The sequence below is a fragment of the Myxocyprinus asiaticus genome, chromosome 33, assembly GCF_019703515.2.
Source record: "Myxocyprinus asiaticus isolate MX2 ecotype Aquarium Trade chromosome 33, UBuf_Myxa_2, whole genome shotgun sequence".
Taxonomy (NCBI): domain Eukaryota; kingdom Metazoa; phylum Chordata; class Actinopteri; order Cypriniformes; family Catostomidae; genus Myxocyprinus; species Myxocyprinus asiaticus.
Genome location: NC_059376.1, coordinates 30,792,751 through 30,817,089, shown reverse-complemented (window position 1 = coordinate 30,817,089; position 24,339 = coordinate 30,792,751). Strand labels below are relative to the sequence as shown.

Below are 24,339 nucleotides of genomic sequence, written 5' to 3'. Positions count from 1 at the left end.
TGTTTGATCATGTTTGTTAGGACAAAGGACTCTTAAAAGCTTTGAATTGTATAAATGTTCTATGTACTGGTGTTGTTTGCTGTTACCTTTGTGCATTTAATGGCAATATGAAATGAGCCTTCCAGTAAAGTTGTGTTAAATTACTCAAAATATGTCCACATCTCTAGAGTAGTACACACACACAAAAATGTTTTAGCTCTGGATAGCAAATACTACCTTGCAAATCTTTTCTCACGTAGGTCTGCTCCATTGTAAAGGGATAGTTCACAAAAAATGTTTAATTCTCTCATCATTTACTCACCCTCATGCCATTGTAGATGTGTAAAACTTTCTTCTGCTGAACACAAACAAAGATTTTTAGAAGAATGTTTTAGCTCTGTAGGTCCATATGTAAATGGGTAAATATAAATAAGTAAATGGGCAATTTTTTTTGAAGCTCTAAAAAGCACATAAATGTAGCATAAAATTAATCCATATGACTCTAGTGGTTAAACCCATGTCTCCTGAAGAGATATGATAGGTGTTGGTGAGATACAGATCAACATGTAAGTCCTTTTTTACTATAAATTCTCCTCCTTGCCCAGTAGGTGGCAATATGCACAAAGAACGTGAATTGCCAAAATCAAAAGAAGAATCTGTAAATGAAAGTGAAAGAGGAGATTGATAGTAAAAAAAAAAATAATAATAATAAAAAAAAAAAAAAATTTTAATATTGAACTTTTACTCACCCACACTTATCAAATCACTTCTGAAGATGTGGATTTAACCACTGGAGTAGTATAGATTACTTTTATGCTGCCTTTATATGCTTTTGGAGCTTAAAAATGTTGGTCACTGTTCACTTGTATTGTGAGGACCTACAGAGCTGAAATATTCTTCTCAAAATCTTCGTTCGAGTTCAACAGAAGAAAGTAAGTTATACACATCTGGGTTGGCACGAGTGTGAATAAATGATGAGAGTATTTTCATTCGAACTATCCCTTTATCTCAGTTTAAAACAAAAAAAAACAAAAAAAAACACAATTTTGTTTTTAATGCGTTTTCTATGTCCTACATATGATAAGGAATAAAATGACAAGGAATCGACAGATAAATCTCCTTAAGTCAAATCCACAGTGAGAGGGGTGGTATTTAACGAGGTAGCGTCAACGGGTGGAGGGGAAAAAGTAACAACGGGTTAAATTTGAGTCATTCTTGGCTTTGCGAAGTTGAGATTAAGTGAAAATTCCTCCGCCACGGGAAGAAAAATAAAACCATGCGTTGGTAGTAATTCGAGATTTCTCCCAAAACGCGCTCATAGCTGAGAAAATATATACTGTAATTATCTAAAATCGAGAGTTGCCCCATAGGAAGTAAATATATGAGAAGCCTTTATGGACGCATCACAGACTATAGATCCACGCGTTGGGTTCGCGGAAGAACACCTCCGTCTGCGACTTCAGTGACTGCGACGAAAAGAAGCGAAAAGTTCCGAAAGTTTGGTCAGCGCTGCGCGAAGACAAACCACGGATTTATGAGGTCAAACAAGAGTCTCTGACTGAAAAAGACAACTCATCTCTCGAATATAAAACGTTTTCCGTCTCTCTCGTTCGTTTCAAGATCATTTTAATATCCGTTGTCCTTTAACCTGAGACAGAGCACAGCCTCGCGCTGGTGACTCTATGTGGATTCTATCAAAAATATGGGCCAAATACCCGGCGTCTCTTCGGGAAAAGTCATCTTCCTCGCTATTTGCTGCCTTAAATTATCATACGGTAAGTCATTTTCCATGGTAAATTCTAAAGAGCCATTAGCCGTGAGTACGCATCTGTACGGCTGTCTGAAGCATCCGTGCACACGTTTCAGTTCTGCACGGCCTCGAATGGCGTGAGTCAGCTTCATCTTTGAGCTCATTTTTATTTTGAATACATTTTAATTGTTCTGTCTTTTAGAAAGCACTCTTTGGCGCGATGCACCCGAAGCAACTTTGTATTTCCCCCTGTTTTCCACTTGTTAGCTTTAGCTAGCGCAGACTTGTGGTCTGAAACCTGAGCATAAATCATATTTTAAAACATTCATTTAATAATAAAGCAATATTCTGTGATGTATGTCGTACAGATATTTTGTATGAACTTTAAACGCCATCAGGAATTTTTTTTTCATGAGTGGACCTCGTCTTTCGCACCGCTGCCCAGATGTGAATGAGTTGGAGCGGATGAAATCTGCAGCAGCTCTCAATATGTGTGAGGGGAATTCAAAATGGACACGACTGAGAGGCAACAAATATGGACTTTTTAGTGTGTTTCTATGTGTATGTGTGGCTGCCTGGCTTTAGACCATCGAGGGAAAATGCAAATACGTTTTTCACTCGATGAGCAATGCAAAAAGCAAACGTAACCGAATGAAAAAGTAACCAAGTATTGTTTTTCCTCAAGAGGAAGAGTCTTTTTTTGTAAAGTCTGACCGACTATCTGCATTTAGTTATACTGCATTTTGTCTTTTAGTTCAGCAGGGCCGAAGCATTTCCCATCTGACAGCTGTTTATTTATACTCAGCAGCTCATCTCAGCAGGCTTCACACACATAAAGGGTGCCAGTTGTTGCATTCGAGAGTCGAATAAGGTCACATATGACTTATATTCAACATGCTTTAGCCAGACACAGTCCCTCCAGAATAGTGGAGCTTTACAAAAGAAAACAAGACAATATAAAATGACTGCAGGCTCGGCAAGAAGAGAGAGGAATGCTGCTGTTGGTGTTTCACATTCCTCTCTCTCCCCCTTGCCTTTCTCGTCTCTCTCTCTCTCTCTCTCATACAATACATACAATGTAGCCAAAACTGGTGGTAATTTTTATGACAGTAAAGCAAAATTGTCCAATGTAGCATACATCAGAATGAATTGAAAATGGTGTTTAGAAAGCAAGAAAACTGATAGTAAATGAATAAATAAAAAATAATTTGGAACAGGGAGCTTATTGGTTGTTTCTCAGGTTGTAGCAGGCAGTCACATATTTGGCTGCCATCCTGCAGCATTCCTCATTCTCTCCCAGTGAGAGGGGCAGTTTGTCTTCATTACTATAATTTCAGAAAATCTGCAGTTTTCGTAAAGTATTCTTGCTGAATGTCTTCATACTTGGTGCACTGAGACGTGAAAAGCATCTCTCTCTATTTCTCTCTCTCTCTCTCTCATACACATTTTTACAAAGCTGCAGCTTGCTTATTGTGTCTCACAGATGATGTTTCTTCTTGTTCCTCTGTATTGAGTATCATTCCTTGGGGTGGGATTGATTTCTCTGTTTTCATGCAGGCACACGACATCACATTGCCCTAATTGTTTAGGATGCTACAAGTTACATGTATTTGCTTATATCAGCTGCTACAGCGTGTGCAATATAAAGTTGGACCATTGTTCCCGCCTGCAAGCTACATGATGCTCGGTCACGGTTGTGACCCGCTGCTGCTCTCTAGTGTGAAATGTGATTTATCTTCTGCAAACTCCCACTTTTCAAACACAACGGGCTGTTTGTGGAATGGCCCACGGTTGTGCATTTCTCAGAGATGCCCGCTTCCCACCTGCTGCTGCGGTGGAGGGTTTGACCGATCATTATTCCGATCAGTTTAAGTAAAGCATTTTTAGTGTGTTTTTTTCATGTTTAAACCACAAGTATTAAAGACCAAAACTCCATAGCTTAGTGATTGGCACTTTTGTTCGAAAATGTTGCGGTAGGCCAGAAAGCAGTGAGACACTCAAGCTTGGTAAATCCATGGATTAAAACCCTTGTGTCTCCGCTGCTGAGCATGTTAACAAATGAAGTGGGAATTAAGACATTCTGCATTCCTGCCAAGGCAGTACGCTAAGCTTAGCACCAACACACACAGCCACATGCACAGTGCAAGTATTGTGTGTGTGCTTACAAGCTTTACAGGCATGATCTGAGAACACTAATGTGTCATGCAGCCTCATTTCCTTTTGAGTGCTGCTGACGGTGTGTATCAGAAAGGTTTGATGTTAGTAAAGTGAAATTGATTTAGTCTGTGTTGGACATGTGATATTCATAGTGCCCTTTGGACATGAAAGAGGCCATCGAATGTGTTGAAAAGTGAAAGTGTTCTGTCTGATTGCTTAGAATACAGCCAGTTGTCAGGGTCACAAATGTCAGAGACACTTTCATTGGAATGCAGTTGCCCTTGAGAATTAGCAAGGTTTCCTCCCAAACTAGACGCAGCCTATCATTAAACAATCAGGGTGTTTTCTTGCCCCACATGACGTACAGATTTAATGAGCACCACTGAAAACCGCTCACCGTTGTTTATGGGGGGGAGTGTATTATTGTTTGTTGCCATGTCAACGTTTAACAGAATAGAGAGCATTTGTTGCATATACTGAAACGCCAGGAAATGGGGTTACTTCCTCACTCAGCGTGAACAACTTCCTTCTGCTGTCCAGCTTGGAAGCGAGCCAATGCAGACAAATCTCTTCTGACTTTTGCTCTCGCTCTATTGAGTGTTTTCAACTCAACCCAGCCCTCTCAGACTCTCATAATTACTTCCCCATCTCTCTCAGCAGCTATTATCTCTCAGAGAGACAGAGACACACACGAGCAGAGATCTCCCCTTGGGCTCGAGGTTTGGTCACAGGGATGAGGCAGCGCTTTCAAACAAGCATGCGAGCAGCAAGGCTTACATCTGCAAACCAGCTGGTCTGTGCTAGCGCCTTGACACTTTAATTCTGCCTGATTTCCCTCAGGAAGGAGGAGAAACAGATTTTTTTTAAATGCTCCTTGACGTTGACATTATTAGTGGTGCTTTCTAAGGCAAGCATTATTATTACACTTGCTAATACTTAAGATTAGGGTCTTGAACAAACTTTTGCCATTGCCCTAAGTATTAATCTTGCATAACTTGTCTCGCACTGGTTGTGCTACGGACATTAAAGATACCTCAAATCATGTGGCTGTTGAGGATAGGTGTGCTATTACATTTCTAAGTGATTGAATGATTTTGACCTTGTGAACGACAAAACAGATATAAAATGCCACAAATTCCTAGCATCGTATTTTTAAACGTATATAAAAAAGCTTTTTTGTTGTTGTTGTTGCTATATCATTTCTGATGAGCTTTGTCAAAGGCAGATCAAATGTACTTCAAGGAATTTTCCAGGTTCAATATAAGTTAAGCTCTCATATTGAACAGCATTTGTGGCATAATGTTTATTGCCACAAAAATTAATTTTGACTTGTCCCTCCTTTTCTTTAAAAAAAGGAAAATCTTTGTTACAGTAAGGCACTTACAATGGAAGTTAATGGGGCCAATCTGTAAACATTAAAATACTCACTGTTTCAAAAGCATAGCCACAATACGTACATGATTTTAGTTTGATAAAATTGCTTAGTAGTCTGACCTGTGTAAATTTATATCCAATTTTACAACTTTGTTGTCATGACAACTAGTGCCTGACCGATATATCGGCTGGCCGATATTAGCCTTTCACCGATATATATCGGTATCGGTGTATATTTTGCCGATATGAAAACTTTTTTCAGAACATATAATGCAGAAAACAATGCTTTAGAATTGGTGTCATAGTGTAGTTTGTCCAGCAGAGTGCGCTCCGACGTCATTGTTTACAGAGCTGACTCTGAGCTGACGGTGGTTCTGCAGACAGTGCGGAATTAAGCGGTGTCTCTGTAAGTTAACTAGTTTGTGAAATACATACTGGAAACTTAAACAATGGCCTCATCATTTTCCCTTTTCAATATAACTAATATAACATTAACCTTGTCCCTGACAACCATGTCACTCATGTCTGTTTGCTGTTAGCCAGCTATAGTTTGTCAGTGCAGTCAGTAATGTAGCAGATTGAAAGGTAAGAGAGCATCTTTTTGCAGCTCAGCAGACAACGGTGCGGTGGTGGATTGTGTCTGATGAGTGTTGATTTCATGCTGTGTTGTTACCTAGTTGGTGAGACACAATGCTGGAAAGTAAAATAAACAATGTCTGTCTTTTACTGTCCTTGACAACGAGCTTGTAGCTAACTAGCTAATCACGTAGCTACTTTCAGTAACTGTGTTTCCATCCAAGGATTTTTTGCGAAAAATTTTTAGCGCATCAAAATAAAGCTGATGGAAACGCAAATTAACGCTAACATTTCACAAGTGTCGACATAATATTTTTTCCGTGTAACTCTAGCACATAAACTCTATGTCGATACTTCAGATGTCACGAAAAACTGGTTTGGAAACACTTTTTGTCTAGAAAATTGGCATTAACGCAAAAATGTAGCGTCACATGACAGAATTTACCCCAAACGTAAGCCTCTGTTAATCATGTAATCATGTTAATCATGACAACAAGGTGTACATCCATAAAAGCCAATTTATTGTACGTGATTACAGATTGATCTGAACGGCATAAATATCCGATCACTGCAAACATGACACTTCCAGGAGTGCCAACACAAATATCTCGTATCAAGACATGCCCATTGACAAATGCACGGAGAACAAATGAATGGCCACTCTTTGCGATTAATTTAATCGCGGTAGCCATCCGTTTATTTATTAAAGTTGCTTTTCCACAGCATTCAAAATAATAGATGGCAGTCACGGAATTAGACCACAATACAAAAAACATAACATTTCTGTGCACAAAGATGTTTTAAATTAAAAATAAATACACAATAGGGGAAAAGCTTCAGTGTGCTTTTTTGGAACACTAACAGCCCAATTATATTAAATTATTGTTTAGCTTACTTTTGAAAAAATGCCAGCACATTTCCCTTTATTAAATTAAATAAATTACCAAACGAAAAACACATTCAATTAAAAAAATAAATTACCAAACCAAAAAAAATATATTTTTAGACCTATATAATTGCCTTTTCTTTACACAAACTTAAATTAGCCGTACCCTGTTCTGTAGACGAATAAAGTCAGCTGAATTACATTTTCTACACTTCAAGACTATAAACTGTCAGAACTATTTGTCCAGTGCGGAGTTCACTTTCAGAAAACGAGCTTTTGAACCTTTTAAAACTTTTACATATTTTAAATCTCTACCTCGGATCGCATTTGCTGAGCTTCTTCAGAAAATGTAAATTGCATTATGACGCTAAAATTAATTTTAGATGATAATCAAGTTCAGTTGGTCATTAAAAGTTGTGGGACAAATATACGGGACATAATGCAGTTGAGATGGCAATGCTTTAGATTAGATGATTGTTCAAAATAGCCTATTGAATATCAGGAATGTATCATATATGTAAACCCTGATATTACACCACATCAATTATTCTTTAATAGCTGTGCACACAGCATACACATGGATGGATGGACCTTATACTAAGACTGAAAATGTCCCCACTACTTGGTGCAGGTTGCCAGCTTGAACAGGGCCATGACGATTCACTTTTGGGTCAGAACTGGTGGCAACCTGCGATAGGCGCAACATCAGGACAAATATTACAGTCCTATCAGAAGGGCAACTGCTCCCTTTTGATTGCAATTCCGTCTTCTTATTGCATTTATTTGTGAAATTAAAATGACAGTAAGCTGGCTAATTTCAATGAATTGTCTCAATACTCAATACAATAAAAAAATTAGGGACATCTGGGAGGCGAACACACATTTCTGTATGGAAACGGCTTAAGGGCAGATTTCTTTTGCGATAAACCAAAATGTATGTGACAGTGTTTTTTTTATCGATAAAAGGCCATTTGAATGGAAAAGGCAGAAGACGGCAAATTTTGCAAATATTTTTTTACGCATTTTCACTTTGTTGATAACAAAATAGCACGAAAAGTGGATGGAAACTAGGCTAATGTTGTCAGCTGAGTGGAAGCTAATGAGTAAACATGTATTCACCAAACTGTTTTGTTCAGGATTCACAGTTTGGTACCCCCTTCAACCGAACAATTCCAGTCGTTGCATTTACAAAATGTAATATTTTAAAGTCTGGTTTTCCACCGTTGAAAGTTTCCCCTGAACTTGTATAGCAGAATATGGTGTAACACCTCTGCTTATCTGTTTATCTTGACTCAGCAGTATTAATATAGTCAGCATTTTTAGCAGTTTATTGTATTTTTATTTATTCTTTATTTTAATAGTCAGCATTTGACTGATACTAAACAGTACTGATTTTTATTTAGCTATTTATTGTATTTTTATTTATTCTTTATTTTCTCAGTGCTCATTTCTAGAATTTGTTGACAATGTATAATAATAATGTCAAATATTCTTTGATAAAAACCAGCCTTCTGAGTACCTTTGCATAGTCATATTGGTGCAAAATCTGTGAAAAATCCACATAGAAAAGGTCTGTTTTCATTCCAGCTCAAAAATGAAATATATCGGCCACCATATCGGTAATCGGTGAATTTTCCCTCTCTAAAATCGGTATCGGTCTCAAAAATCCCATATCGGTCGGGCTCTAATGAGAACATACCGCCTTAAACCCTAAAACCCTTAAACAACTGTAAAAACAACAATTTTAACAACTATACAGCTCAAATATTACGCAAGTTTTAACAGAAGATTTATTGTAAGTGCTTTTATGAAATGATAAGCTTCGTATTTCTGCCTTTAAACTCTCCAAAATTTGGCCTCATTCACATTCATTGTAAGTGTCTCACTGTAAGCTTGATTTGTACTTTTTTTTTTTTTTTTTTTTTCAAGAAAGGAGGGTAATCAACATTATACCTGAATGCTGATTGAGCTTAACTTGTATTGAACCCAAAATATTCCTTTAATGTAACCTGCATGTTAGGGCTGGGTGATATGTAAAAAATATTTTATGTAATTCCAATTACATTGTCAACCCACCTGCCGAGGGTCGGTGAATTTTTTTGCTTTTTTTGTGATTTTGCTTTAAAAATTTTATTCATTTATTGAAACACAAAAAACTTAAGACATTTCCAAAATTTAAATTGCACTTTAAACTAAATGAAAAAAGCATAAAAATAACGAAGTGATCAAAAAAATCTTATTTAACCACCTCCCCAAATCCAAATATTTACTGTCTCCAACGGCCCCATTTGCCATCATGCAAGCATCCGTCAGTGACACCAGCTGGAAAATTACTAAGAGCCTACAGATTAAGAACTAAAGGCAATTATAAATGTAAAGACAATAATAATCATAATAAATAAGCCTAATAAATTCCCTTATGTTTCCAAAATAATGCTGCCAAATATGTGTTCTTATCGAATGTGTTTGTATTGCGTTTTGGTAATACAGTTAATGCTGCAAAAATAAAAGAAATTAATACTCAATTTTAGGTTCAAGGTGAACGTGTCTTGTATTACTTTATGATTTATTCACTTTCGTCTTTGTTTCTTTAATACAAAGATATATATTACTTAACCTGCAGAGTTGCGTTCACAATGCATGATAACTGCGTGGAAATAAAGTGAACTAAACTCACAGCACCTCTTGAGATGATCAGAGGTTATTTGCAGCATTCTCATAGATGACAGTATTCTTGCAAACAGTTATCAGATGAATGAAACAGAGAAAAAAGATTGAAAACTCTTTAGATACGCTTGTTCCACGAGACACGAGACCCGTTCCAGCTCACGCTGCATGCCTCTGAACAAACAGCGAATCAGACACAAGCAGTAGCTATGTTTCCATCCAAGTTGTGAGTTTAATTTATGCGAAAAATCAGAATATCATAAAAACAATGTGTGGATAAAGCCACGTTTCCATCCCTTGCGTTCAAAAGAACAAAATCGTCACTTCGGGGGAAATTGTAGGGACTGTGTGACTCTTTTATTAATAAAATACTTGCGGTTTAGGATGCACAGACAAAACATTTTAACTCGTTTCATGACTGGAAATGACAGCGCTTCAGACAGTTCTGGGAGCACTATGTGTGTGTGCGTTCCTCCATCATGACTTGGATCTATAAGTTATTCTTTAAAAGTATCAATTAAAGCTGCTCTTCGGGGAAAAAGTGCAAGTTTGTGTTTAAATTATTTGCTCTGCAAACTCTATGCAGGCTTTGGATTTTTAGGACAGCGGTATTTCAGAATGACCAGGGCAACAATTCAGTTGTGATGATTGATCCGCTGGTTCGTCCAGTTATGAATGAAATATTCAGTCACATGATTTATTTTTATGCGCATCTTGTATTCCTGTTAAATTCAATAGGAGTTTATGCAGTAAATGTGTTTCCATCATAGTTTATGCTCATTTCTTATCAAATAAATAATTTATCCACCTCAAGTGAGTGTATAAGTTTTCCATGCGCATTTTGGAGATTTTATTCACATCTTGGTGTTTCCATCAAGCAGATATTATGAAATATCCTAAAATGTGCATAAAAAAGCGTTGATGGTAACATAGCTATTGACGGCTTTTCTTTTGTCTGTTCTTATCAAGCGCATGTCTTTGTGACTTAACAGCATTTCTTGTCATGTGTCAGCAGGTCGCCTGCCTGTTGCAGGTAGATGAGCAAAATTCCATATTCCAATTAAAAAGTGTTTAATATATTTGGCGACTTCCCAGATCCGTGGTTTTGCCATTTCCCGGTATTGTCGATCATGTCTGTTCGAATTGCATCGGGATCTTTGTAAGAAATCGTCAATATCTGATAACGTCCTATCGCCCAGCCCTACTGCATGTGTCTGACTGTTATAGAGTAGGGTAAAGCATGCATTTCTTGTGTTTGTAGGTGTAATAATGTGAGGCTTTTTTATATCACAACTGTTTTATGTATTCAAGGCAAACTTACTCCAGCCCTGCCAAGCTTAAGATCTAATTCAAGACAGATCCCATTCCTGCATTTAGTGAGGATAAAAAGTCATGGGACTGCTTTTTATTGAAGACAGGTTTAAGTTAGCTGTAATACATACACCCACATGACCAGTGCCAATAAATACACCCACACACACTCGCACATTTGAATTCTTGTGTGCATGTGTATGCACACATTTATTAGATTATGAATCAACTGTGTAGATTTGTTGTAACTGATTTATTACCGGTGCTAAGAAAGTCACGCGCTCACCATTTCACATCTGGTCACGTCACTGTTGGAGTTAAGCTCAAGAGAGAGAGAGAGAGAAAGAAAGAAGAGAATGAGAAAGACAGTAAAGACAGGAAAGAATATGGGAACTCGAGGTGAATAAAGACTAAGAGGAGTCATAGAACAGTGTGGTGAGACTCCTGGCAGCACTGAGTGTGGATTGTGTTACGGTTCCCCTCTGTTCTAAGTTAGAGCTCCACACCTTCATGTGCTCATCAGCAGGGATCACAGCTCACTCCCACCATCATCTAATCCCTTTTGCCTTTCCTCCCTTTCTTTTATCACTCTCTCCATCTTTTCACTACCCTCCTTCCCATTGTTTTTCCATCTCATCATTCCCTCTCTACCTCTCTATCGCTCCAACTCTATGCATGCATCCATGCCTCCCTCCCCTTTATTCCTCAGAGAACTTTAGGGAGTAGATTGAGTGTGTTAACAAAAGGGGAGAGAAGATATGTTTGTTTTTAAAAATTTACTGTGAATTGCTTCTTTTAGGGTTTGTTCACACTTGGCAGGTTTGGTTCGATTAAAACAAACTCTGGTGCGATTGCTCTTGTTTGTGCGGTTCATTTGAACAAGTGTGAACGCTGCCATCCGAACCTTGGTGAGCACCAAACAAGCGGACCGAGACCGCCTGAATAGTGGATCTCGGTCCACTTCCAACCTAACTTTGGTGCGGTTCGATTGATATATGAATGCAACATGGACCAAAGACGTCTAAACTGACCAATAACAGGAAGTAATTTGCCTAATACTGACCTCAAGCATTCCTGGTTCTTCTCATCATAGGAGCTATGTTGCCCATTACAGTTAGACACAGGCGTCGGAACTGCCGTCAGCCGTCCTTGCAGCATATCTTCGTTTGTGTGTGCAACGGAGGAATTCCTGGTGCTGTTTTGACTCCTTTACACATTTTGTTAGCTCTTCATTTGTTCTCAGCTGGTAAAAATAGCACCATATATACATATATAAATATAACGAGCGCATTTCACCCAGCAGCCAGCATTGTTTTGGATGTTCGGCAAGATCCGTCACAAAATATACGTCATAAAATCTGTCCAATCAGGTTGTGACTTTTTCCTGATGCCTTTGGTTTTGTATCTTTAGGTTCGGTGTTAAAAATGCCAGTGTGAATGCTAGGCGAACCAGGACTAAATGTATAATTTTCTTTTTTGGTCCGGACCAAAAGGACCAAGAGAACCGAACTACAAGTGTGAACACACCCTTAATGATTCCACTTTGGTCCTTGAAATGACTTTTTTACTGGGTTCCTCCCTCATTTTCATTTTATTCAGAGGGAGGGGTAGATCCATCCATCTATCTGTCTAACAATCTACTTGTTTAATTTTCTCAAAGAATAGATAAAATAGAGTAGTTTGGGGGTTAACAAAAGGGGAGGTGAAATATGTTTTTTTTTTTTTTTTTAGGGCTGACTAGCTAGGTACTAACTAGGTACAACTAGGTAGGTACTAGGGTTGCACAGTAGACCGGTGCTACGGTAGTATCATGATACTAAAGCATCAAAATACTTTTTTTCATGGATTTCAGCAAAGCTGGAATCAGGCAGATTCGTCTTGGTGAAGGATGCATGAATCAAGCCACGTACAAGGTTATACTGGAAGACTTCCTTCTACTCTGACAATGTTCTCCAACTCTGAGGATTGGTTTTTCCAGAAGGACAATGCTCCATGCCACATAGCCAGGTCAATTAAGGTGTGGATGGAGGACCACCAGATCAAGACCCTGTCATGGCCAGCCCAATCTCCAGACCTTAATCCCATTGAAAACCTCTGGAATGTGCTCAAGAGGAAGATGGATGGCCACAAGCCAACAAAGGCACATAAAGTCACCCAACAGCAATGTGAAAGACTGGTAGAGAGCATACCAAGACGCATGAAAGCTGTGATTGAAAATCAGGGTTATTCCACCAAAAATTGATTTCTGAACTCTTCCTAAGTTAAAACATTAGTATTGTGTTTAAAAATGAATATGAACTGGGGTCCTGGGTATCTCAGCAAGTAAAGTCACTGAATACCACAATTATTCGCAAATTCGAATCCAGGGTGTGCTGAATGACTCCAGTCAGGCTTCCTAAGCAACCAGATGGCCCGGTTGCTAGGGTGGGTAGAGTCATATTGGGTTAACCTCCTCGTGGTCGCTATAATGTGGTTCTCGCTCTCGGTTGGGCGCGTGGTGAGTTGTGCTTGGATGCCGCGGAGAATAGTTTGAGCCTCCACACGTGCTAGGTCTCCGCGGTAACGCACTCAACAAACCACGTGATAAGATGCATGGGTTGCCTGTCTCAGACGCAGAGGCAAATGAGATTCGTCCTCCACCACCCGGATTGAAGTGAGTCACTACACCACGAGGACCTAGAGAGCATTGGGAATTGGGCATACCAAATTGGGGAGAAATGGGGAGAAAATAAAAAAATTTAAAAAAATGAATATGAACTTGTTTTCTTGGCATTATTCAAGGTCTGAAAACACTGCATCTTTTTTTTTCTGTAAATAAATGCTCTAAATGACAATATTTTTATTTGGACTTTGGAAGAAATGTTGTTAGTACTTTTATAGAATAAAACGAGAATTTTCATTTTACTCAAACACATAACTATAAATAGTAAATCCAGAAAACGGATAATTTTGCAGTGGTCTCTTAATTTATTTCCAGAGCTGTATGTTTGTTTTTTAACAAATATGTGTGAATTGCTTCTCTTAATTATTCCTATTATGAGCCTCCCACTTCTCTTTCTTTGGATTCTCTCCTCTGTTTCTCACCTTGTTCTCACAGTTGCCTCTTGCTTTTCTCCTTCACACCTCAGGGGAAGAGTGGGCCTCATGTGAAATGTGAAAAAATGAAGGCAAAATGTTTAGCAGTTGGTTAATCACAGTGGGGCTCCTCTAAATAGAGTTTGTGAGAAGGAATTTGGCTGTTGTTTGCTTGCGAGGAAATTCACAGTAAACAGACATTGTGAAGATGTCTTGTGAAGAACGGAGGTCTGTATGGAGAAACAGATCGACATGCATCAAGAGTCCTGATCTTGGAATAGTTCATATGTATGATCATTAGGTGGTTCAGACTAAAGCTTGATCCTTGGATCAGTGATGCAATGAATCATCCTGACTGTAATCCAGAATGTGGATAGCTGCAGGTGTGTGAGCTTCCAGGGTATGTGGTGCCTGTTTCATGCCGGATGTAACATAAGCGGATGTTGTTTTTAAACCCGGTTTGGATGTGCATGAGTGAAGGAGATTTAAAAAGTGGTACAAGGTTTAAAGACGCCTCTTCACTAAAGCTGTAAGTGAAAAGGAACGGTTGGGTTAAAGTGAAGAAGTGGCAATTTGGAACAGCCTGTCCCAAAATCCTTTTAAGATCTTCCCCTCGGCGGTTTGATGGGCCATATGGGGAGCTTGTCAGACCAGTAAGTGCCAAACCTCTCTCTCTCTGTGCATGCCGCACCCTTTTATTGTGTCTCTCACCTGTCTAATTTTCTCTTCATCATGTTTGAATTTGTGCATGAGAATTTGTGATCATACTCTTAAAAAAGGGATAGTTCTCCCAAAAAACCATAATGTTGTTGACTTTATGACTTTCTTTATTGTGTGGAACACAAAAAATGTTAGGCTGAATGTTAGCCTCAGTCACCATTTACTTTCATTGTATATGTTTTCCGTATAGTTAAAGTGAATGGTGACTCAGGCCTTCGTGGGAAACATCCTTAAAAAATACCTCACCTGCACAATGCTCTGTGTCACTGTCTTGGAATAGAATAATTTTCCTCACAGATGCTATAGGAGAGCCCTTTTAAAGTGTTAGTTTACAAAAGTGAAATTTCTGTCATCAGAAGCACTGTGATTGAACATTTAGAATGCAAACATGAATGAAATTCAGAGAGAAACCACATTACCAGCTCAAGAACACCATTGACCTTATGTGCCAGAGAAACTAGCACGCAGCCATTTTGAAAATGTTGTCTTTAAACTTCCGGTCCAGCTGTTGCTCTACAGATATCTATGGTGTTGAGATCAAAGTGACTGTAATCTAGCGAAGTGGCTTTACAGGTTATAGAGTTGCCCAAAATTGATCATGATTATTTTAAAGTGTTCAGGGGATGTCATAAAACTGGAAGCAGAGGGCGGAGATTTTAAAACAAGAGAACTTAATTCATAAATACACTAGATGCTACCTTACATCCGTGGACTTATTGATATGCCTCTGTGCTCATGAAACTCTAACACAAATACATTAAAAATACTGTATATCCATAATACTCTTCTGGCCATCTTCTCATGTCATTCACCCATTGTGTTATATTTAATGCAAGCAGATTTTATGAGTGTTAAACTGAGACGGGGGAAGGGTGACACTATATTCATAAACACACACATACACACAAATATACATGTGAAAATATACATTATATTTTATTTTCCATATACAACAACTTTAATTACATTTAAGCCTTTCAGAAATGTGGGGTGATAAATCCATTTTAAAAAGTACAAATTTAATTTAATTTAATGTCATGAACTTGCATGTATAATAATAGGAGCTGTCACTGTTTAAAATTTCATGTCAACTACACATTTGAACACAAATGATTAACAAGTTGAAATTTAAGAGATGAATCAGAATTTCACATAGTAATAACAATTAAACGCTTGTAACATGTAAAAGTGCGGTGTGTCGTAGCTGTCCGAATGGGATCTGCCAGGTTCAATTTACAATGACAGCAAAACACTTCACTAGCATTTTCACGTAGTAAAGGGGTGGTGCAGACTCACACCATCAACTCTTGGTGAAAAATACTTTCTGTGCTCCAACAAATAATCAATTTTGATCGACTGTTCTCAGTAGCTTCAATTCAAACCGGAAGATAAAAGACAAAACACAGAAGCGCGCAGCTCTGAAAAGGGGCAGGACTGAATAAGGTCAATAGAGTGAAAAAGAAATTCTTGATAAGAAATCAAGAAATCTCTCCCTCTCTCTCTCTCTCTCTCTGCTCTCCATTATTGCTTCTACCTATAGAGCACACTTGACTCTTGCTCTTTTCTTCTCTCCTTTTCTCTCATACCTCGAGCACTCCAGATCCCCTCCTCTTGGCTCTTAAATCTCTGTGAAAGCTCAATTTTACACTCAGCTTACCCACTTCGCCCAAATATTTCCCACCACAGTTCCTGCCAAAAAAGGTGTGCAGCCAAACGCCTTCTTGTGTTGCAGGCTTTACCCTTACAGGGCATTAGAAGCCTGGCACAATGCTACTTCTTAAAATAATATTTTGGGTTCAAAACAAGTTAAGCTCATCCAACAGCATTTGGGGCATAATGTTCATTACCACAAAAGTTAATTTCGACTTGTCCCTCTTTTTTTTTTGAAAAAATAGCAGAAATCAAGGTGACTGTGAGGCTAGCACTTACATTCATTCTTCTGGTAAAACTTGTGTATTATTTGAGCTGTAAAATTGTTTAAATTGTCATTTTTACAGTCATTTTAGGGTTTGTTGACATTACATCATCATGTTGTAAAATTGGCTATAACTTGACACAGAAAAGGTTACTAAGTGATTTTATCACACTAAAATCGTTTACATGCATATTGTTTGTTTGCATGTCTTTCACTTCCATTGTAAGTGCCTCACTGTAACCCAGATTTTAGCTTTTTTTAAAGAAAGGACAAGTCCAAATTTTTATTTTTTTGGTAATCAATATTATGCCACAAATGCGGTCAATTGAGCTAAGCTTGTATTGAACCCAAAATATTCCTTATATAATTGTATGCTAAATTGTTTTTGAAAGTTTGCTAAATAAATATCTCAAGATATCTTAGTGTGTGTTCACACTTGGCAGGTTTGGTTCGATTAAAACGAACTCTGGTGCGATTGCTCTGTTAGTGCGGTTCATTTGAACAAGTGTGAACGCTGCCATCCAAACCTTGGTGCAAACCAAACAAGCGGACTGAGACCCCCTGAATAGAGGGTCTCGGTCCGCTTCCAAACGAACTCTGGTGCGGTTCAACTGATATATGAATGCAGCATGGACCAAAGACGTCTAAATGGACCAATAACAGGAAGTCATTTGCCTTTAATACTGATCTCAAGCATACCTGGTTCTTCTCATCATAGGAGCTATGTTGCCCATTACAGTTCAGTATAGGCGTCGGAACCGCCGTCAGCCGTCCTTGCAGCATATCTTCATTTGTGTGTGCAACGGAGGAATTCCTGGCGCTGTCTGACTCCTTTACATATTTTATTAGCTCTTCATTTGTTCTCAGCTGGTAAAAATACCACCATATATACATAAATCCAACGAGCGCATTTAGCCCAGCAGTCAGCATTGTTTTGGATGTTCGGCAAGTTCCGTCACAAAATATAATAAAAGCTGTCCAATCAGGTTGTGACCTTATCCATATGCCTTTTGTTTTTTATCTTTAGGTTCGGTGTTAAAAATGCCAGTGTGAACACTAAGCGAACCAGGACTAAATGTATCATTTTCTTTTTTGGTCCGGACCATGAGGACCAAGAGAACCGAACTACAAGTGTGAACACACCCTTAGAGGATGTGAAGGCATGTAAATAGGTGATTATGTGTCTGAGGATGTGTGCTTGTACATCATGATGGTGAGACCACATCCTCCACCTTTTCATCTCTGCATGCCAGTTTTGATTGGTTTATAATTGTTATGCAATGCCAGGTGTGTTATTGGGGTGGTAGTATTTATATCACATAAGCAAGAGTTCTGTTGTACTAAATATCAGCATGGCATGATCAGCATCAAACACGCCACATCAAATCATGTGACACCTCTGTCTTTCGGAGCATGCACGCACACAATGCAGAGGCCAGTTGTGGTCAGATTAGTGTGTACACATGCTGGATAAAGCTGAGCTGCAGTCGCATTATCTAGGTCTGTTAGTCTGACTTCTTAAAATTGGACTGGTATGATTTCTGTTTTAGTCCAACTGAAATTGAGCTTTAAAAGTGCATGTAAATGTACTGAGGGAAACAGTCTTGGATCTCTGCTGGTTCAGTTAAATATGAGGACCAGAACTAACTGTTGAATAATTGTGTATGCTGTTATGAGCCTGTGATGTGTCTTTACTTTGAATTTTATGATCAATATAAAATCTGGTTTAAGCTTTGATTTCATTGCTGGATATTCTGGATAATTTTCTATGGCACTCAAGACTTGTGAAAAATTCAGTTTTTGAGTGGTAGACATCCTAATGTTATTTACGAAATGTAACTGGGCTTATAGTTAAAGAGCTTTGAAGCATTTATGTAAAGCCCTGTCTTTAGTTCTTGGCTTTGTGCCTGGGCTGTGCTCGCTTTCACTGCACTCGTGCACACTGGAATATTTTGAGGCCTGCTGCACACTGGTCAAAGTGCAGGAAGTAAGTATTAGTGCTTAACGCACTTCCTGACTTGAGCTATAGTACTTTGTTTCTTAGTGTCAGTGCTGCTTTGAAATCATTTAACCTGTCACCAGTATTGCAGAGGGAAGTGTGGGCTAGGGCTCGCTTCTATTTGCAGAAATGCACTCGAGTTGTCGGTAAAGGTGTTAGATCGAACCTAAATACCCTCATCTGAAGAAGCAAAACATGTTTATGTGTCTGAAATTAGATGGTTTCATATGATTTGCTAGGTCAGATTAAAACAAGCTGATCAGATGCTTAAATGTGCTTCTCTGTGACGTCCAGGTAATGTGACGTCCAGATGTATTTTAGAGGAAATGAGCGAAAGTGTCTGATCAAGTAGGAATTTCCATTTTGAATTCTCTTCTCTGTGTATACTGTTTCTATTTCTTCTTTTTCTTTGTTGCTCTACCACTGTGTGTCTCGCCTCTTTCCCCCAACAATTTCTCCATCTGTAGTGTTCGTGTCAGGGGGAGTGGTGTGGTTACAATCTGCAGCAGCTTTTTTCCTTTGCTTTGTGACGTCAGAAGAATTTTGCCATGTTCAGATCTGTGTTAGGCTACATCCTGGAATCTTAGAGCAGATTTTACTTCTTTTGAAAGATTAATGTGTTAAAAATTAGATTTTCAGTCATAATTAGAATTATGAATCATAATTAGCCAATAATATCAGACCATATTTTATTCAAGCAGTATACTTGTTTTTGTGTTCGGTTTCAAAAGTACTAAACAGTTATCAATTTTTTCTACTGTACATTACAATATTTGATGACTGATTTGCTTTGCGTGAACGATATTTCTGTTTGAAAGAAGGTAAAATGGTATAGATTGATGATATCGGCCAACATGACGTTTAACGGCTATAACGTAATGCTTATTGGCTGTTGGTATCGTAATTTCAGACATTTCAGTATCATTCTGAAACAATTCCTCAGTAAACACTAGAGCCCGACCGATATGGGATTTTTGAGACCGATACTGATTTTAGAGAGGGAAAATTCACCGATTACCAATATGGTGACCGATATAGCTAATTTTTGAGCTGGAATGAAAACAGACCTTTTCTATGTGGATTTTTCACAGATTTTGCACCGATATGACTATGCAAAGGTACTCAGAAGGCTGCTTTCTTAAACAAATATTTTTATCAAGGAACATTTGACATTATTATTATACATTGTGAACAAATTCTAGAAATGAACACAGAGAAAATAAAGAATAAATAAAAATACAATAAATAGCTTAATAAACATCAATACGGTTAGTATAAGTCAATTGCTGACCACTTAAATAATAAATAAAATAATATAAACATCAGTACTGTATGTTTAGTATCAGTCAATTGCTGACCATTAAAATAAAGAATAAATTCAAATAAAATAAATAGCTAAATAAACATCAGTACTGTTTAGTATCAGTCAATGGCTGACCATTTAAATAAAGAATAAATAAAATAAATAGCTAAATAAATATCAGGGGCTGGTTGCACCAGCTATACGTACATTACAACTTAGCCTAGTTGTGGAATAAATGGGCACTATGTCACAATTTACGCTCTACTAAGTATTTGACCATTGCACCATCAAACTTAGGTAGAACATAACCCTACGTATAAACTAAATATTTACAGAAACCTCCATCCAGGAATAACTGATGGAATAAAAAGCAGACTCACTTAATGACATCAATGAGCTCATGTTTTGGTTTACAGGCTTCAGTCCTTTTGACATGAGATGGTGTTGGCATTTACACTCATTTACATTTATGAGAGAGAGGAAAAAAAACGTACTTTAAAGTGGTTCTTCAGCATGAAACTGATCTAACAGTGCCATTTTTAGGGTGCGTCGCCCGTTGTCAAGTTTCAACACATTCAAAATATATACAGTTGTGCTCAAAAGTTTGCATACCCTTGGAGAATTGGTAATATATGTACCATTTTTAAAGAAAACATGAGTGAGCAGGCTGTAAAGGGGTTTAGTGGAAAGGAGGAGGCGAGAACCGGCTTGACAACTTAAATATTAATTTAATAAACAATTTAAACAAATCACACAACCAAAAACACACAGTACAGCTGCCTGTAATTCTCTCTCTCCCTCGAACTGTCGTCCACGGCCGCCTTTATCCCTCGCGCGCCCCATCAGGCTGATTGTGGACCGGGTGTGTCCCATTCCAGCCCGGCCCCGCCCTCCTCGGCTCTACACAGGCAAAACACATTTCTTTTATTTCTTATGGGATTCATATTCAACTGTAGGTTATAACAGAATGGGACAATCATAAAACAAAACATGGTAACAAAGAAAAAATGAAATGACCCCTGTTCAAAAGTCTGAAGTCTTTTTCCAGAGCAGCCTGTATTTCTCCTGATGTTACCTGTGGGTTTTTCTTTGTATCCTGAAAAATTCTTCTGGCAGTTGTGGCTGAAATATTTCTTGGTCTACCTTTCCTTGGCTTGGTATCAAGAGATCCCAGAATTTTCCACTTCTTAAGTGATTGAACAGTACTGACTGGCATTTTCAAGGCTTTGGATATCTTTTTATATCCTTTTCCATCTTTATAAATTTCCATTACCTTGTTACGCAGGTCTTTTGACAGTTCTTTTCTGCTCCCCATGGCTCAGTATCTAGCCTGCTCAGTGCATCCACGTGAGAGCTAACAAACTCATTGACTATTTATACACAGACACTAATTGCAATTTAAAAAGTCACAGGTGTGGGAAATTAACCTTTAATTGCCATTTAAACCTGTGTGTGTCACCTTATGTGTCTGTAACAAGGCCAAACGTTCAAGGGTATGTGAACTTTTGATCAGGGCCATTTGGATGATTTCTGTTACCATTATGATTTAAAAAGGAGCCAAACAACTATGTGATAATAAATGGCTTCATATGATCACTATTTTTAAATAAAAGACATGATCAGTCATATTTTCAAAATTAATGCCAAAATTTCACAGTTTCTGCCAGGGTATGCAAACCTTTGAGCACAACTGTATAATAGTATATTAAAATGAATAAATGTCTATTTTTCCAGCCTGTTGTATCAGTATTTATCACCCCTCATTTATTTTAGATACAGTTCCTATATATTATTATTTACACAGGGCAAATATACTATTTATTAAATCTACTTTTATTACGTATCCTATTTTAATGTCTGGAAAACCAGACTTTTAAATATTACATTTTATAAATGCAACGACTGGAATTGTTCAGTTGAAGGGGGTACCAAACTGTGAATTCTGAACAAAACAGTTTGGTGAATACATGTTTACACGCTGACAAGCAATGAAAGTAGCTACATGGTTAGCTAGTTAGCTGTAAGCTCATTGCCACGGAGAGTAAAAGATGGACTTTATTTACTTTCCAGCATTGCATCTCACCTACTAGGTAACAGCGAAGCATGAAATCAACACTCACCACACACAATCCACCACCGCACCGTTGTCTGCTGAGCTGCAAAAAGATGTTCTGATGTTTACCTTTCAATCTGCTACATTACTGACTGCACTGACAAACTATAGCTGGCTAACAGCAAACAGATATCATAAACATGAGTGACTTGGTTGTCAGGGACGTTATATTAGTTATGTAAAATGATGGGGTCATTTTTTATGAACTTTCCAGTATGTATTTCACAAACTAGTTAGCAATTTAACGAGAAGAGATCTCCTCAAATCTGCACCGTTTAACTCCACCCTGTCTGCAGAGCCACCATCAGCTCAGAGTCAGCTCTGTAAACAATGCAGTTGGAGCGCGCTCTGCTGGACAAACTACGCTATGACACCAATTCTAAAGCATTGTTTTCTGCATTATATGTTCTGAAAAAGGTTTTCATATCGGCGCATATCAGTAAAATATACACCGATACCGATATATCGGTGAAAGGCTAATATCGGCCGACCGATATATCGGTCGGGCACTTGTAAGCACAAAAGTTTAATTAAATTAATCAACAATAGACAATTACGAACAGAAAATGTGGTCACCTGAGGAGGTAACCATAACAACAGTAGGCTGTCAGTAGGAAGTCTAGTTCACCATGGGTTCCGCCTGGATTTTCCTATGGGTTTTTATAATGGGGTTTTTCAATTTAACGAGTAAAATAAGATCTGTGGTAAACATTACTTCACGATACGTTGATGTTTTGTTCTACAACATATATTACACACTTTCATACCTCAAATGTGAATTTTGAAGCCACAGTGTGATTTTTTTTTTAAAAAGTATGCAATTCAGTATGGCTTCAAAATTCACATTTGAGGTTTGAAAGTAAAACATGTTGTAAAACCAAATGTCCATGTATCATGAAGTAATGTTTACTACAGATCTTATTTTACTCAGAAATCTAAAACTCCCATTATAAAACCCCATTTGGAAAAACCAGAGGGAACCTGTGGCAAATACTCTTCCGGGTTTGTGGAATACAACCTGAACAACTCTATTATGGCAGTGGTTCTCAACTGGTTTTGCGGGACCCAGATTTTACATTGGAAGTCAAGTGGCGACCCACCATAGTAAAAAAGTAACCAGTATTTAATGTATCCTGGGTCGCATTTCCTTTTATGTTGCATAGTTTTGTTCATGGTTTTCAAGTACAAGGACATGCATCAAGTGACATTATTTTTGTTGTTGACGTCAACAACAAAAGCGACAGGAAGTTTTCTCTCCCCCTTTTAAAAATTGAAGAGCATACATAATTCAAACAGAACATACATATTACACAGGAGGAAAGGCTCCTCATTACCATGGTTAGGTCAGTGTAGCTAGTCTTAAATAATAGTAATAATAATAACAAATTATAGTATTTATGAAAAAATAAAAACTAGCTGAAACACATCTTGAAACTTTAACTACAAATGCCACTTGATATAAAATGAGGTCTAATAGATTCTACCTTTAGATTATTTCATATGAAACTATAACATTTTGTCAAAATATAACAGTTACTTTTACTCATGTAAAATCGTGAAACAGTTTTGTAAAGGTGATGATGTATAATGAAACAAAAAATTAGTGCATAGTTTGGCATGTCAGGGCTGCCTACTGTTTGAGAGGTTTGACTTGACTTCCTCCGTAACGCTTTAAACTAGAAAAGTCTCACTAGAATTTAAATTGGTCACATCAGTTATGAGGTCTGCGCTCCGCAATGTTGAGGGAAGATCGGTTGTTGCACGTGCGTGCCAGAGAGAAGAGTAGATCATGATTGCGAGCTGGTTCCGTTACACTTGTGCGAAAGTGCAGATGAGAAGCCTTTAGCTGATTGCGAGATTATCATTAAATCTGCCTCGGCAGTCCTAAATAGGCTATCACTTGGGCGGCCACCAAAATATCTTCAATGGGAGAACCATGGCATTGTTCTTTCCCTTCTGTCCGCTTTTGGGTCGCGACCCACCAGTTGAGAAACTGTATTATGGTATATAAAGTCATTGTAAAATTTGCACACTTGGAGCATCCCTAATTTTAAATTAGAATTTCTATTAATGTTTTTATTTGCTAACAGTAATGAATTCAGTGAATGAAGTTACTACCTAGCTAATGACTATTACATTTTTAGCATAGAACTTGATTTTATATTTACTCTTTTTTTTTTTTTTTAGCCCTAATTCTGATGTCTTTATTGTCCTTCACAGCTCTGCAGTGTGTCGACCCTGTGAAGCCCTGTGTGAACAATGCTACCTGTGTAACTTTCCACAACGGAACAGGCTATTGCAGGTAAGGCAGTGCTACTCTTAAGGCACTATGATAGAAAGCCCACAGTGGAACTGGAAAAATCCTGGAGACAGTTTTTGCATAAAGTTGTGTTGCCTAACTTAATTGCTCCACAGAAATAATGAAATTTGGACAGTCTGATATTGCGAAATCTACTTTTCTGAAAGAGTCTGAATCCTCCCACAATACATCGAGAAGCATGAGTTTTTTTGCAT

The 24,339-nt window shown here is 38.0% G+C and overlaps 1 protein-coding gene across 1 annotated transcript in view; it reads left to right on the top strand.

Moving 5' to 3' along the window:
* The first annotated feature begins 1,230 nt into the window (after positions 1 to 1,230).
* The window catches only part of LOC127424505 (neurogenic locus notch homolog protein 2-like), an 80,087-nt gene continuing 56,978 nt past the window's right edge, over positions 1,231 to 24,339 (top strand). The window contains 2 exon segments of the mRNA XM_051669791.1: positions 1,231 to 1,754; positions 24,046 to 24,127. Of these exon segments, the coding sequence (XP_051525751.1) occupies positions 1,682 to 1,754; positions 24,046 to 24,127 (155 nt within the window). The 5' untranslated portion in view covers positions 1,231 to 1,681.